This window comes from Schistocerca nitens, chromosome 2, assembly GCF_023898315.1.
Source record: "Schistocerca nitens isolate TAMUIC-IGC-003100 chromosome 2, iqSchNite1.1, whole genome shotgun sequence".
NCBI classification, from domain to species: Eukaryota; Metazoa; Arthropoda; class Insecta; order Orthoptera; family Acrididae; genus Schistocerca; species Schistocerca nitens.
The window spans coordinates 612,331,564-612,348,919 of NC_064615.1; the positions used below are offsets into that span (position 1 = coordinate 612,331,564).

Below are 17,356 nucleotides of genomic sequence, written 5' to 3' on the forward strand. Positions count from 1 at the left end.
CTGAAGGTAATCTCCTGCGTCATCCCTACCAAAAATCCTCAAGTCAGCCACAAATTTTGCTTGATCCACCGTATTATCGTATTTTTGACAATAAACATAAATGCGCTACTGAGTCAACTTGTTTTCGGAAGTCAAGAAATACTGCATTTACCGGACTGCCTGATCCAAAGCTTTCATTGTGTGAAGTGAGAAAATGTTTGGATTTCACATGATCGATGTTTTCGGAATCCACGCTGCCCGTTGGCATGGAGGAGGTCATTCTGTTCAAGATACCTCATTATGTTTGAGCTCAGAACATATTCTAAGATTCTACAACATACGGATATGAAGGACACTGGGTGATAATTTAGTGGATCACTTCTACTACCCTTCTTGTAAACGGGAATCACATGTGCATTATTCGTGCTACTGGGCGCGCTTTTTTGTTTGATAAATCTGCGATAGATTATAGTGAGAAGAGGACCGAACTCAGCGTCAGTGTAGAATCTACTAGGGATTTGGAAACCATTCGTGCAATCACATTTATAGCATTACATAATGCTAGAACAAGTTTAACCTTTAACCCTAAATAAAGACCTCTCAGACCCATAACTCATTTGAACGTTGAGTGTGGCAACACTGTAAAAAACCACCCTCTCTCTTTTTCAGTGTCATCGCTTAAATGTTTGCTGCATGTAAAGCAACATTCAGCAATCAGCTTAAGTTTGTCAGTGTAACGATAAAGTGTATTACTTAGAACTGAGTGCGGAATAGGTTACCTGTCAGACCGCACGTTTCGCATCACTTGTAATAATTAGGTAAGTGTTATAGTCCACATGATTGTAATTAATGCTTATTTTCATTTTAATTGATTTCTCAGAATTTTTGTTTCACAGCTTTTTATTTTATGTGTGAATTCATTAATTTTTAGCTATAGCATGGAGCTATTTTCTAAGATCTGATGCTGATTTCATTTTGTGGTACCTGGTCGTCCCCAAGAAACAGTGTGTGATATTAGTGAAGAAAATGCTCCACTGGAAGCAGAGCCAGTTGTGCCCCGTACCACAGATAATTATTCACAGCAAACACAGTCTTTCGTCACAAAGACAATCTCAAGTGAGTATGTTAAAAGTCCATTAGAGCAACAACAACGCCTCAAGACAATATTTTTAGAGGAGGAATACTTGGACTAAAAGCAAAAATCGAATTTTGGTGCAAGCGCCTACCAAATCTTGAATACAGGAGAATTATTTGATGACGACATGTTAGAGATATAGAAACTGACAGAATGGAAAAGAGCAAGACGTGTATCAAGTGTCCTGCGTCAGAAAGAATGGAAAGGGCGTATAAGCAGTGGCATATGTTCACTAAATGTGGTCAGCCAATTTAATAAAAGCATTTTGGATATTTATGCTTTCAAATTTTGATTTTTAATTTTACATAGAATATTTATTCTGTTTGTTTCGTGTGTTGACTAAGACAAGCACTGGACGTCACACACTGAAGCACTCTCACTGCACAGTATAGAATTTTATAGGATAGCTTATTTAGCTCACAGTCCTAAGTTTTCTAATCAATTCTGGTAAAAGTTATTTGCAATGCAGTTATACAGTTTCAGACGGATTTGACGACTCTTTATCAAAAAGCGTTTACATAAACATTGTTCAGGTTTACCTTAAAACAAAGACACACACGAAAGTTGAAGAAGAGGGAAAGAGTTTACATATACAACAACAACAAACAAAACAGTTACACAGTACGTACGTTATTTACGAAACTAGCAGGGAAGTATTACAACCGAGTTGCTTCTGCCTACTTCCAAGATTAGCTGTGTGTGATTGGTAATGACGAATAGCGTAAGGACTTTTTTTGGCATAATTTGCGACCTCAACACAACATGGCTGCCTTCTTAAGTGCTGTAATCCTTATATTTCGTATATGGAACTGAAATTATGGAACTCATAAAGAAGTTTCCAGATGAACTGTGTGTGTAATTGACGCATTCATACTCTGGTTAATTAACGATCAATAAATTAACAAATAAGACACTTCATATACTGAATTATTTATTTGGGGCTCTGTATTGTTCACAGTTTCTTCTCTCGAGGAATTTGGAAATAGCTGGTGACGAATGTGCTGCCTTTACGGAATGGCGATGCCGGCGGTACTTGAGATCCAGTCGAGGACGTAGGTGACCCTGGTGAAGCCGGAAGGGTCTCCGCTCGCACAGCCATTGCCCGAAGCCCAGCTGACGATCCCGATCTGCGTGTAGCTTCCCTGTGAGCCGACCACCAGCGCGCCGCCGCTGTCGCCCTGAAACGTGACCACAGTATAATCTCTGGCTGGTGGGAGCCCCAATCAGGATTTCCCCAACACAGTAAAGTGTCACTCAAGATGTAGCGCTGAAGTTAAACACATACATTCTAAAGTAATCCATAAGTTCTTGAAATGGTTTCCCTGGAATGCAGCTGCCATTGTGGCGGATATTCGCTATCGGTTGAAAAGTACCCGTGCGTGTCCGCCATGCGCCTTTACCTCGGCTTGAAACTGTGCAGGGACACTTTCAATCAGGTGTATGAACGGTGGTGGAGAAATGCTAGCCCGAAACTAGAGGAGGTTGTTCCGTAGGACACTGCAGTTTGAAGTAATGGAAGTCGACCAAAAAGTGTTCCATTGTGTTCATGTCGGGCTCTGTGCAGGCTAATCCATTTCAGGAATGTTATTGTCCACAATCTATTGCCTCACTTTTGCACCTCTATTGTAAGGTGCATTGTCATGCTGAGACATTCATCGTCTGCTAACTGTTCTTCTACTCTATGAAGTACACGATGCTATAATATACACTGACGAAAAAATACTGCAACTCGAAGGTGTCCTGCGACATACACGAAAACTGGTAGTCGTGTTTCTACATCTGAAAAATGAAGTCTACTCAAATTTCGAGCTATTCGCATAAGAGTGCCGCTAGTAGCGTCACTGTGAGCATGCAATTCGAGTTTGCTTTAATTACACGCTGTAAAGGTCGTGAGACTTAGTTACCTTTCAGACTGAATGTGAGTTGATTGCAGTCAGGGATGCCTTTAAGGCGATAAAGACGCCAATATCATCACCTCACTTAAATTGAACAGGGTCGTATAATAGGGCTGCGATAAGCTGAATGTTGATTCTGCGATACTGCAGAAAGACTTGGTAAGAATGTAGCCACTGAGCATGATTACTGCCAGCGGTGATCACGAGAATGTAGAGTCGCGAGAAGATCGGACTTGGGACGGCCACGTGGCACTACCGGGAGGGAAGACCATCGTGTCCGGCGTATGGCTCTGGCGCATCGTACTGCACATACAGCAGCAAACTGAGCAGCAGTGACACATTAATTACTTCAAGAACATTCGTCTGTCATTGCTTCTCTACTGACAAAACACAGAAGAGGATATTTAAGAATATTCCCTTCTTTGTGCAACAAAATGACGTGAGTACAGAATCTGGGAGAGCCCAAATTTTTATCATCGTCAGCAGACCATGATTGGTAAAATGAAAGTTGGCATTTACACTTACGCCTTTTTCGTTACTTGTTTCTGTACCAAAGTCCAATACCTGAAATTGATACATTTCTCTTTCTTTACCACGGCTAACAGTATGCATCCTCATCACAGAAATACCCTGTAGAGAACTTTCCCTATCGTTAACCTTAGATGAACTTATTTTCGCGGTTCGTTCACATTATGGAAGATCTGCAGTACGTTTAGCTTCACACACAGTGTAGCCCATAACGCAGGGTAAACTCCTACCGGGAGTAACATCAGCTCGGCATCGTGCGAACAAAAGTATATCAGATTCGGAAATGTTTTTTCATATCTTTGGACACCGAGGTTGCAGCATCAGCTTTTCATGAACGATGAATGTTGTGAAGTATTTCGAGGATCTTTACTAATTCGGTATTGTGAATCATTCGGTGGAGAGGAACGATCTTCATGATTTCAGACCATGAATATAGTACAGATACGCAGTGCACTGTCTCCACTACTGTTCATCACTTTTATGGGCGATGGAATAAAAAACAACCAGAAATGGCTCAAATGGCTCTGAGCACTATGGGACACAACATCTTAGGTCATAAGTCCGCTAGAACTTAGAACTACTTAAACCTAACTAACCTAAGGACATCACACACACCCATGCCCGAGGCAGGATTCGAACCTGCGACCGTAGCAGTCCCGCGGTACCAGAAATGTTTTATTGAAATTAGTGCAATTGGATTTGCAGATGATATCATGATCTGAGGCAAATGAGAGGAAGGAGTTCAGAACAGATTCAACGTGTGGAAATCAGCTCCTAGAATACCTTCATATCAGCGAGACCAAGGCAGAGGCGACGGCATTCAATATAGACGAGCATCACGCAATTGTGAGACTAGGACATCATCAGCTACAGTTCTACAGTTTGTGGACTGGCTTTCGCACCTCTATAGCATAATCTCCATGGATAATTCGATGGATGGAAGACTACGAACAAAGTTCAAAACGGTGCTGAGTTTTACCAACAATAAAAATTTTGGCATTGAAGCATGCGCCCTCACAAAGAGAGGCATCGAGGTTCCTGGCATCACAAATGAAACTCCTGAAATATACCAACCTGAAGACCAAGATGGACAAGAAATGAGTAGAAGAAAGCCAAGGTCGAGATATCCCTTTTAGACCGTATCAGCACATCCAGACTACGGTTGTACAGGATGTAATGAGAGTGGAGCCTGCACGAATAGCTGGAATAAATTCGGGCAGACAAGTGGAAGGGGAACATCCTGTAGGAAGAAGCAGAACTCATTGGTTGGCCACGATCAAGCATGACAGGTGTCAGAGGAAGGGCAGAGGATAATGCTCCCCGTGACAGGTTTTATAAGGACAGAAGCCGGCCGCGGTGGTCTAGCGGTCCTGGCGCTACAGTCCGGAACCGCGGGACTGCTACGGTCGCAGGTTCGAATCCTGCCTCGGGCATGGGTGTGCGTGATGTCCTTAGGTTAGTTAGGTTTAAGTAGTTCTATGTTCTAGGGGACTTATGACCTAAGATGTTGAGTCCCATAGTGCTCAGAGACATTTGAACCATTTTTTATAAGGACAGAAGGAAGTGGCTCATTAACAGCCCTCGATAAACTGGTATTGAGCTTTGATGATGACGATAATGATAATGATGATAATGGTGATGACGATGGCGATGTAGGAGAAAAAACTGAGAAATACTAAGAATTCACGATGATGGATAAGTGTCAACTGGCGAGACGCAGTTGAGCTTTTCCTAATGCGGGTGTCTCGTGTGTTTCCAAATCGACAATTAAAACCAGTGACCTCAAAGGTTCATCGAAAAAAAGCGACAGCAGTGTGGGCATGCTAGACACCTCAGCGTCACTTAATGATGGCAGGGCATGTTATCATACTAATATCGAGCTGTGCTGCAACGAGCTGACCGGTGATATCTAATGAGCTGCACAGCTTGCAACTTCACCAGAGTTAAACGAGGTTTAAAGGAACACTGGCACTATTACCGTATGGCGGCCACTGATGCCAATAGAAAAGTATCAGCATTCATTTTGGATACTCTGCAATCCCGACATCTAACAATTTTCTCAAATTTTTTCCAACTTTAGTGGCGTGCTATGGAAATTAAAATTACTACAGGGTACCCGTAAAAATAAGTGGAAGACAGCAAGAATGTTATCGAAACCCTGAAGAACAGCAAATGATAGGTTTGTACAAGAAGTGGCAACCGTCAATGAGCCTTGTTACTATGGTATCACAGCCAGCTGACACTACTCAAGGGGCAATCACGCTGTGTTCAAGGATTGGCACCAGAGATCGCGCTGTTGCCCGACTGCGACAGCGACGCAACCTTCACCGCCCAGTCACCGGACGCACGAGTGCCACGCACCCTGAGCTTAGGCGCGACCGGCGCCAAAGATCACCTTGGTAAGAGACTGCCCGACCGTAGCTCTCATGGTAGCTCTAGCCAGTTGCTGCTGAGTTGTAGTCCAGTTCTGGCATAGTTGTTACCCAGTTTTCGAATAGCTTGGGTTAGCAGCAGTCGAGGATAGTTACAGTACAGTCGTAACTTGCTCTACGAAAGTAGTGCATCAAACTGGCATCAAGACTTTCAGTACGTATGTTTCTATGTAGTCAACTATTAACGTGATAACTTGTCCCTGCTTTGCTAAAGACTTTTATATGGATTTCAACAAGGACACTTTGTACCAAAGTTAAGTGTAATACGATATTACGCTGAGTGATGGTGTTCACTAGTTCTTTTGATTTGTGTCCCAGAATCGACGCGCTGTCCCGACTGGACATGGTACTCCTGGTGGTCACACTACTCAGTCACTTCAGTTACCGTGTGGAATCAATATCTGTGCCGGCCGGAGTGGCCGTGCGGTTCTAGGCGCTACAGTCTGGAACCGAGTGACCGCTACGGTCGCAGGTTCGAATCCTGCCTCGGGCATGGATGTGTGTGATGTCCTTAGGTTAGTTAGGTTTAATTAGTTCTAAGTTCTAGGCGACTGATGACCTCAGAAGTTAAGTCGCATAGTGCTCAGAGCCATTTGAACCATTTCAATATCTGTTGCAGTGAAAATGACGGTAGGTACTTACGCCGCAGATGCTCTGTCCGCTGGAACCGACGGCGCAGAGTGTGAAGTCGTAGATGGGACCGCCGAAGTGTTGGCTGCACTGCGTGTTGGACATGACGTTCAGTGTCGTGTACTGCAGCGTGTCTGGGATGACACCGTCTGGAAACAAACAACACGGCCTCCTGTACACCTAAATGCTTCCATGAGAGACAGCTGCACTAGATGTGCTGATGTTCAGTTTCCATGAATGTTCTTTATCATGTTACGTTACGGAATTACACAGATAATGTGTAATGGAACTAGTAGGCCGAACATTAAACATATTCTATGTATTTTGTATTACGTGTTTCTCTTCACATACATAACTTCATTGTAAACTTTTATTAGGGTAGCAAGTGCCACATAATATGTGCTTTTATTGAGGCACGTACAGGGTGACAATTATTAAACTATATGAAAAAAAAAACATGAATCATTGACCTTCCCGTTGGTAGGGTGGCTTGCGTGCCTCAGTGATACAGTTAGCTGTACCGTAGGTGCAACTACAACGGAGGGTTATTCGTTGAGAGGCCATACAAACGTGTGGTTCCTGAAGAGGGGCAGCAACCTTTTCAGTAGTTGCACGGGCAACAGTCTGGATTTTTGACTGATCTGGCCTTGTAACACTAACCAAAACGGCCTTGCTGTACTGGTACTGCGAACGGCTGAAAGCAAGGAGAAAGTACAGCCGTAATTTTTCCCGAGGGCATGCAGCTTTACTGTGTGGTTAAATAATGATGGCGTCCTCTTAGGTAAAATATTTCGGAGTTAAAATAGTCTCCTATACGGATCTCCGGGCGGGGACTACTCGGGAGAACGTTGTTATCAGGAAAAAGAAACTGGCGTTCTACGGATCGGAGCGTGGAATGTCAGATCCCTTAATCGGGCAGGTAGGTTAGAAAATTAAAAAAGGGAAATGGATAGGTTAAAGTTAGATATAGTGGGAATTAGTGAAGATCGGTGGCAGGAGGAACAAGACTTCTGGTCAGGTGAATACAGGGTTATAAACAGAAAATGAAATAGGGGAAATGCAGGAGTATGTTTAATAATGAATAGGAAAATAGGAATGCGGGTAAGCTACTACTGACAGCACAGAGAACGCACTATTGTGGCCAAGATAGATACGAAGCCCACGCCTACCACAGTTGTACAAGTTTATACGCCACCTAGTTCCGCAAATGACGAAGAGATTGATGAAATGTATGATGAAATAAAGGAACTTATTCAGATAGTGAAGGGAGACGAAAATTTAATAGTCATGGGTGACTGGAACTAGATAGTAGGAAATGGGAGAGAAGGAAACGTAGTAGGTGAATATGGAATGGGATTAAGGAATGAAAAAGAAAGCCGCCTGGTAGAATTTTGCACAGAGCGTAACTTAATCATAGCTAACACTTGGTTCAAGAATCATAAAGAAGGTTGTATACATGGAAGAAGCCTGCATATGCTGGAAGGTCTCAGATAGATTATACAGGGTGAGTCACTTAACATTACCGCTGGATATATTTCGTAAACCACATCAAATACTGACGAATCGATTCCACAGACCGAACGTGAGGAGAGGGGCTAGTGTAATTGGTTAACACAAACCATAAAAAAATGCACGGAAGTATGTCTTTTAACACAAACCTACGTTTTTTTAAATGGAACCCCGTTAGTTTTGTTAGCACATCTGAACATATAAACAAATACGTAATCAGTGCCGTTTGTTGCATTGTAAAATGTTAATTACTTCCGGAGATATTGTTACCTAAAGTTGACGCTTGAGTACCACTCCTCCGCTGTTCGATCGTGTGTATCGGAGAGCACCGAATTACGTAGGGATCCAAAGGAAACGGTGATGGACCTTAGGCACAGAAGAGACTGGAACAGCACAATACGTTCACATGCTAACACCTTTTTATTGGACTTTTTCACTGCCGCACGTGTACATTACCATGAGGGGTGAGGTACACGTACACACGTGGTTTCCGTTTTCAATTAGGGAGTGGAATAGACTGTGTCCCGACACAATTGCATTCTCTGGCGTAATGAATGTCGCAGTACATCTGGTGTAATGTCGCCGCAGGCTGCCACAATACGTTGTTTCATATTCTCTGGGGTTGTAGGCACATCACGGTACACGTTCTCCTTTAACGTACCCCACAGAAAGAAGTCCAGAGCTGTAAGATCAGGAGAACGGGCTGGGCAATTTATGCGTCCTCCACGTCCTATGAAACGCCCATCGAACATCCTGTCAAGGGTCAGCCTAGTGTTAGTAGCGGAATGTGCAGGTGCACCATAATGCTGATACCACATACGTCGACGCGTTTCCAGTGGGACATTTTCGATCAACGTTGGCAGATCATTCTGTAGAAACGCGATGTATGTTGCATCTGTTTGGGCCCCTGCAATGAAGTGAGGACCAATGAGGTGGTCGCCAATGATTCCGCACCATACATTTACCGTCCACGGTCGCTGTCGCTCTACCCGTCTGAGCCAGCGAGGATTGTCCACGGACCAGTAATGCATGTTCCATAGATTCACTGCCCCGTGGTTTGTGAAACCCGCTTCATCGGTAAGCAGGTAGAACTGCAACGCATTCTCTGTTAATGCCCATTGACAGAATTGCACTCGATGATTAAAGTCATCACCATGTAATTGCTGATGTAGCGACACATGATACGGGTGAAAGCGGTGACGATGCAGTATGGCCGGCCGCGGTGGTCTCGCGGTTCTAGGCGCGCAGTCCGGAACCGTGCGACTGCTACGGTCGCAGGTTCGAATCCTGCCTCGGGCATGGATGTGTGTGATGTCCTTAGGTTAGTTAGGTTTAAGTAGTTCTAAGTTCTAGGGGACTGATGACCACAGCAGTTGAGTCCCATAGTGCTCAGAGCCATTTGAACCATTTGATGCAGTATGCGCATGACATTACTTTGACTCAGTCCACCGGCCCTCGCAATGTCCCGTGTACTCATGTGTCGTTTCATGGCAACAGCAGCTAACACACCAACTGCACCCGCTTCTCCTGTGACGGGCCTGTTACGGACCCGTTTGCTTGCTACGACCATACCTGTTGCATACAGTTGGCGGTAGATGTTTTGCAATGTGCGGCACGTTGGATGCTCTCTGTCCGGGTACCGTTCTGCATACACCCTGCAGGCTTCAGCTGCATGTCGTCGACACTCGCCATAGATGAGTATCATCTCCGCCTTTTCAGAGTTCGAATACACCATGGTCGCAGTTCCTACAACACTACACTATCACAGACGGTCTGGTAACACGGTGCACTACAGTTGGTCTGCGTGCGGAGACGAATGCAGAATAACAACAGCAGCAAGCGCTACATGCGAACACTGCGACAGCTAGACCAAACCACAACAGTGCACTACAGCCACACTCGTAAACACGGTCGTCATCGTAAACATGTCCCTGCAGATGCTGCTCGCCGACCGTGGCCCGTGTTTGTTACAACATGCAACTGAACGTCGGAGGTTTCAAGCGTCAACTTTAGGTTACAATATCTCCGGATGTAATTAACATTTTACAATGCAACAAACGGCACTGATTACGTATTTGTTTATATGTTCAGATGTGCTAACAAAACTAACGTGGTCCCATTTAAAAAAACGTAGGTTTGTGTTAAAAAAACATACTTCCGTGCATTTTTGTATGGTTTGTATTAAACAATTACACTAGCCCCTCTCCTCACGTTCGGTCTGTGGAATCGGTCAGTATTTGATGTGGTTTACGAAATATATCCAGCGGTAACGTTAGGTGACTCACCCTGTATAATGGTAAGACAGAGATTCAGGAACCAGATTAAAATTGTAAGACATTTCCAGGGGCAAATGTGGACTCTGACCACAATCTACTGGTTATGAACTGTAGATTAAAACTGAAGAAACTGCAAAACGGTGGTAATTTAAGGTTATGGGACCTGGATAAACTAAAAAAACCAGAGGTTGCAGAGAGCTTCAGGGAGAGCATAAGGGAACGATTGACAGGAGTGGGGGCAAGAAATACAGCAGAAGAAGAATGGGTAGCTTTGAGACATGAAATAGTGAAGGTAGCAGAGGACCAAGGTGGTAAAAATACGAGGGCTAATAGAAATCCTTGGGTAACAGATAATGAATTTAATTAATGAAAGGAAAAATATAAAAATGCAGTAAATGAAGCAGGCAAAAAGGAATACAAACGTCTCAAAAATGACATCGACAGGAAGTGCAAAATGGCTAAGCAGGGATGGCTAGTTGACAAATGTAAGGATGTAGAGGCGCATATCACTAGGGTAAGATAGATACTGCTACAGAAAAATTAGAGAGACCTTTGGAGAAAACCACTTGCATGAATATCAGGAGCTCAGGTGGAAGACCAGTTGTAAGCAAACAAGGGAAAGCAGAGAGGTGGAAGGAGTATGTAGAGGGTCTATACAACGGCGATGTTCTTGAGGACAATATTATAGAAATGGAAGAGAATGTGGATGAAGATGAAATAGGAGATATGATACTGCGTGAAGAGTTTGACAGAACACTGAAAGACCTAAATCGAAACAAGGCCCCGGGAGTAGACAACATTGCCGGCCGCGGTGGTCTCGCGGTTCTAGGGACTTAACACCTGAGGTCATCAGTCCCCTAGAACGTAGAATTACTTAAACCTAACTAACCTAAGGACATCACACACATCCATGCCCGAGGCAGGATTCGAACCTGCGACCGTAGCAGTCGCGTGGTTCCGGACTGAGCGCCTAGAACCGCTAGACCACCGCGGCCGGCTCCAATACCAAAGAAAGCATGTGTTGACAGATGTGAAAATTACCGAAATATCAGTTTAGTAAGCCACAACTGCAAAATACTAGCAGGAATTCTTTACAGACGACCGTAAAATTGGTAGAAGCCGACCTCGGGGTATATCAGTTTGGATTCCGTAGAAATGTTGGTAGACGTGAGGCAATACTGACCCTACGACTTATCTTAGAAAACAGATTGAGGAAAGGTAAACCTACGTTTTTAGCATTTGCAAACTTAGAGAAAGCTTTTGACAATGTTGGCTGGAATACTCTCTTTCAAATTCAGAAGGTGTCCGTGGTAAAATACATGGAGCGAAAGGCTATTAACAATTTGTACAGAAACCAGTTGGCAGTTATAAAAATCGAGGGGCATGAAACGAAAGCGGTGATTGGGAAGGGAGTGAGACAGGTTTGTAGTCTATCCTCGATGTTATTCAATCTGTATATTGAGCAAGAGGTAAAGGAAACAAGAGAAAAATTCGGACTAGGGATTAAAATCCAGGGAGAAGAAATAAAAACCTTGAGGTTCGCCGATAGCATGTAATTCTGTCAGACAGCAAGGGACTTAGAAGAGCAGTTGAACGGAATGGACAGTGTCTTGAAAGGAGGATATAATATGAATATCAACATAAACAAAACGCGGATAATGGAATGTAGTCGAATTGTGTCCACTGTTTTCAAAAGACATCCCCCCAAAAAAAAGACAATTTGGCGCTCTCCACAAAAATATTTAGGTGAATTTCAACTGGACTGCGTCGCAATATCTAAATGCGATGTTGAGGAAATAGAGAATGTAGAAGTGAGGAAATGTGGAAGTTTTAACCTATCACTTTCTGCCGCGCGGTGTAGCCGGGTGGTCTAAAGCTCCTTGCCAGTGTTTGCGCGCCTCCCCCCATTGGAGGTTCGAGTTCTCCCTCGGGCATGAGTGTGTGTGTTGTCCTTAGCGTAAGTTACTCTAAGTTAGATTAAGTAGTGTGTATGCCTAGGGATCGATGACCTTAGTTTGGTCCCAAAGGAACTTACCACAAATTTCCAGTTTATCACTTCCTGAATCGTGTAAGGTTAGACTTCTATCATTAAATAAGAAAACACTGCCTGAGAATTAAGTTATAAGAAACGACGCTGAAAACTCAGGCATAGCTAATTTTGAAAAGCTGCTACACCAAAGGAAAACAGGGATCTAGCATGATACCTGAAAAAATACGTACCTACAGGAAAGGAAATAACAGCGTTACAAAGGAGATGTAAACATGCTTGGTGGACTGAAGACACTGATAAGGCAGTCTGCCGAATAAAAGTAGCTAGTAAAACATTGTACATTGACATAACAAGAGATAAGCTCTCAGAATACGAAGAAGTGCTGAAGGAGACAGCAAAAATCCTCCGTAAAGCCCAAAGTTCAAGAGGGCAATGTTAATGTGGCAGTGAAGAATTAAGAAAACTGAAAGACGTTGACTGTGTAGTGATCTTGTGGATGTTGCAGTTCTTATTTGGGTGCTGGAAGAAAAACTGGAGATTAATTCCGCGTTATTCAAGACACTGCTTTATAGTTTTTTTACCCAAAAATGTTTCAGCACTTTTGTGCTATCTTCAGTGGATTATTGTTTATTTTCTTTTTGAAAAACTGTTGTTTCATATTAACCTCTCAGTTGGATTATTTGAACTTCTGGTACAAATGTATTTGGATTTGTAAAAGGAACGATTGTTAAGTGTCAATCGTTTTTCAGTAGTTTACATACAGCACATAGTTGAGACATACACACGTCAAAATAAGTTTTGCATCACCCCGGTTCCTAGAACTCCTGAAGACAGACGTTAACTGTGGATATTGTATCACAGACACAGTCCCTTTAACTGTTCAGAGACGTCTCTAAACCCGCCCAAAGATTTAAACAACCATGCATCAGCAGCACCTATTAGACGGAGGAGGTTCGACAGCCGATATGTTCCAGTCATTCCACCAGGATGGAGGTACACGTCTCGCGTTGTCTGTAGTTCAACCATGCCTAGACGGTCAATACCGTGGTCCGATCGCGTCCGCATTGTTGTTTTGTGCTAGGAAGGGGTCTCAACAAGCGAAGTGTCCAGGCGTCTCGGAGCGAACCAAAGCGATGTTGTTCGGACATGGAGGAGATACAGAGAGACAGGAACTGTTGATGACATGCCTCGCTCAGGTCGCCCTGCAGTGGATGACCGCTACCTACGGATCATGGCTCTGAGAAACCGTGACAGCAACGCCACTTAGTTGAATAATGCTTTTTGTGCAGGCACAGGACGTAATGTTAGGCTCAAACTTTGCGCAATAGGCTGCATGATGCACAGCTTCACTTCCGACGTCCATGGTGAGATCCATCTTTGTAACCAAGACACCATACAGCGCGGTACAGATGGGCTCAGCAACATGCCGAATGGACCGCTCAGGATAGGCATCACGTTCTCTTCATCGATGACTGTCGCAAATGCCTTCAGCCAGACAATCGTCGGAGACAACGCGGTCAGGCTGCATGCCTTAGACACACTGTCTAGCGAGTGCATGCAAGGTGGAATTTCGCTGCTGTTTTGGGGTGGCATTATGTGGGGTGGACGTACGCCGCTGGTGGCCATGGAAGGTGCCGTAACGGTTTGTACGTTACGTGAATGCCATCCTCAGATAGTGCAACCACATCGGCAGCATACTGGCAAGGCATTCGTCTTCATGGGCGATAATTGGCGCCCGCATCATGCACATCCTGTGAATAACTTCCTTCGCGATAACGACATCGCTCGAGTAGAGTGGCCAGCATGTTCTCCAGGTATGAAACCTATCGAACGTGCCAGGTATAGATTGAAAATGGCTTTTTATGGACGACGTGACCCACCAACCGCTCTAAGGGATCTACGTCGAATCGCCGTTGAGGAGTGGGACAATCTGGACCAACAGTGCCCTGATGAACATGTCGATAGTATGCCATAACGAATACAGGCACGCACCAACGCAAGTGGTCGTGCTACTGGGTATTGTAGGTGCTGGTGTGTACAGGAATCTGGACCACCACATCTGGAGGTCGCGCTGCACGGTGGTACAACATGCACTGTGTGGTTTTCATGAGAAATAACAAGGGCGGAAATATTGTTTATGTTGAGCTCTATTCCAATTTTCCGTACGGGTTCCGGAACTCTCGGAACCGAGGTGGTGCAAAACTTTTTTTGATGTGTGTATATCACAGAGTTGAGACTTTAGGAGTTGTTCATTTACCGTATGCCTAAAGATTTTGGTTTTATAGTAAATTTGGAAATAACACAAATATGTACATGTGTTTACATACCTCACACGAAGCTATTAATTGCGTATGGTGGTAGCTTTAAACCTACTATACAATCTACAACTTTCATCTGCAAACATGTGAGCACGCGCGTGCGAAACAGAGATCGAGCGAGTGAGACAGAGACAGACAGATAGAGAGAGATAGAGAAGGGGGAGAGAGAGAGAGATGGAGGAGGGGGGGAGAGAGATAGAGGAGGGGGAGAGGGAGAGATAGAGGAGGGGGGGGAGAGAGAGAGAGATAGAGGAGGGGGGGAGAGAGAGATAGAGGAGGGGGGAGAGGGAGAGATAGAGAAGGTGGGGAGAGGGACAGATGGAGGGGGGAGAGGGAGAGATAGAGGAGGGGGGGTGAGCTAGAGATAGAGGAGGGGGAGAGGGAGAGATAGAGGAGGGGGGTGGGAGTGATAGAGGAGGGGGAGAGGGAGAGATAGAGGAGGGGGAGAGGGAGAGATAGTGGAGGGGGGAGAGGGAGAGGAAGAGAGGGAGAGATAGAGGAAGAGAGGGAGAGATAGAGGGGGAGAGGGAGAGATAGAGAGAGAGAGAGAGAGAGAGAGAGAGAGAGAGAGATAGGTGGAAGTGAGAGAGTTATGAGTAGCTAGTAGAGTGAATGGTGTTGAGTATGGGGAAGAGAATTTATTTTTACAGGGTGAGCGTGTATATATGATATAATTTGCCTAAAAGATGAATCACACTTTCGTAGGAAAGAACTTTACAATGACATAAACACTACCCACCCACAAATACGAATCACCATTGAAACATAAACAAATCAAAAGCCTAATGTCTTCAACCTCTCCATACGCAAGAGAAACAATAAGGCTGAGGTCGAAATTTATATGATATCTATAAGCAGCAGCGCAAGCCTTCAAAACCAGTCCAATCACTCCATAACTTACAAAGTAGCCAGTTTCAAGTATTTATAACACAGACTGAACAGTACATCTATGAATAAACGTGACTATTCAGAAGAACTGAACGTGATAAAATGAACTGCACAGGAGAATCGGTACGATGCAAAGCCAGCAGACAAAATAAACAAGAAAATACAAAAACGGCGAACACGTAACACAATAGACAGAAACACACACACACACACACACACAGCAAAAGAGGGGGAGAGAGAGGGAGAGAGATGGTGTAGGGGGAGGGAGTGAAGGAGATAGGCGACATTATTCACATACTGTCAGAAGATAGTATGTAACAAAAGGCACTTAATGACTTACAGCAGCTGAGTAGGCAATATGCTAAAGATACCGAAAAAACAACACAATACAGAGGAGACTTGGAGGACATAATACCGACGCTGATAAATATAGTCGGTCTGGTATGTATCGATTAACATGCAATTCCAATAAATCTGCACATGTGGGTCAAACGTGCAGGATGTTTGGAACCAGATATACAGAACATGATTGCATTTGTAATTGTAATGATGTTTTGGTGCCTTTTGGTTATTGATTACACCTTCTCTCCCATCGCCCACGAGCGCAATGACCATTTGGCATCCGTGCGCGGCTTGTGCTGCAGTCACTACGTATGGAGCATGTACAACCACAAATCCAGGGTTTTATCCGATTGCCACCATGGTTACTGCAGAGGCCCAGAACAATTTTAGATTTAGTGCCGTACAGGACTGTTTGCACTCCTGCATATGTTTTTAACCACATTTTTTATGACATTGCAACTGGGCAACACAACTCTACAGCTGTCTTTGCGGATTCGTCGAAACAGGACTCCGTTGGTTGCCCTGTAGATCGAGTCCTCTAGGTCCGGCAGCCTCGGGACTTAACTGCCTTCGACGGGGAATTTCGTACGTTCTTGCGGGCACTGGAGCAGATGAGATGCTGCTTCAAGTGCAAAATTCCTTGTCTATTTAGTTTCTCTGAGCGACCGTCATTCTCTATAATGCCTGTACCCAGCAGTGAAAGTAGGACAGAATATACAAGACACCCTCCTTTAAGTACAATGGCTGTGCAGGGAGGTCGTTTGCTTGGCACCAAGGCACATGAATATTGCGGGGAACGAAAGCGCAGATGTAGCAGCGAAGGAGGCATGTCGTGATCCTCAGTTATTTCACTGTGCCGTCCCCTTGCACACTATCGCCTCGCTGTTGAGGTACAGAGTCATGCCGCGATGGGAGTAACTGGAAGTGACAGGTAATATGCTGCGCCTAGTAAAGCGCACTACGCGGCGGTGTTCGAGCCACGAAGACGGGGTGAGCTTCTCCTTGTTAGTCTTCGCGTAGGCCACAGTCCTCTCGCGCCTGGCTGCTTGCTCCAGCGCGACGACCCTCCAGTGTGTGTACAGATCACTGTACGCCACATTCTGTTAGACTGTGTTTTATCTTCGGGCCAGAGGGCGACGGAAGATTTGCCAGCAGTTCTGCACTCCGTTTTAAGTGACAATGAAACGAATGTGGTTAGAGTTCTATGGTTTTGTGTTCTGTCCACCTTGTGTCCCCAAATTTTAGGGAGATGTTCTTAATGTGTTAACAGCTTGGTACTTTATTGTGGCACTGTTCGTATTGAGAAGTTTTCATTTACGTTCGTGCACTAGAGACACACTTGTGTTCCTGGCCAGTGTAGGCAAGCAGACTGCAGAGTCTCGTAAACGTCTGCGATAACTGAGTATCTTCAATTATAGGAGTTTTCCGACTCAA

At 44.5% G+C, this 17,356-nt stretch overlaps 1 protein-coding gene across 6 annotated transcripts in view; it reads right to left on the bottom strand.

Moving 5' to 3' along the window:
• Positions 1–2,028: 2,028 nt before the first annotated feature.
• The window catches only part of LOC126236699 (brachyurin-like), a 484,625-nt gene continuing 469,297 nt past the window's right edge, over positions 2,029–17,356 (bottom strand). For all 6 annotated transcript variants that reach the window (XM_049946214.1, XM_049946213.1, XM_049946215.1 and 3 more), the window contains exons 6-7: positions 6,612–6,748; positions 2,029–2,292 (exon numbers count right to left, since the gene is read on the bottom strand). In XM_049946214.1, the coding sequence (XP_049802171.1) occupies positions 2,122–2,292; positions 6,612–6,748 (308 nt within the window). In that variant the 3' untranslated portion in view covers positions 2,029–2,121. The remainder of the gene's footprint in view (positions 2,293–6,611; positions 6,749–17,356) is intronic.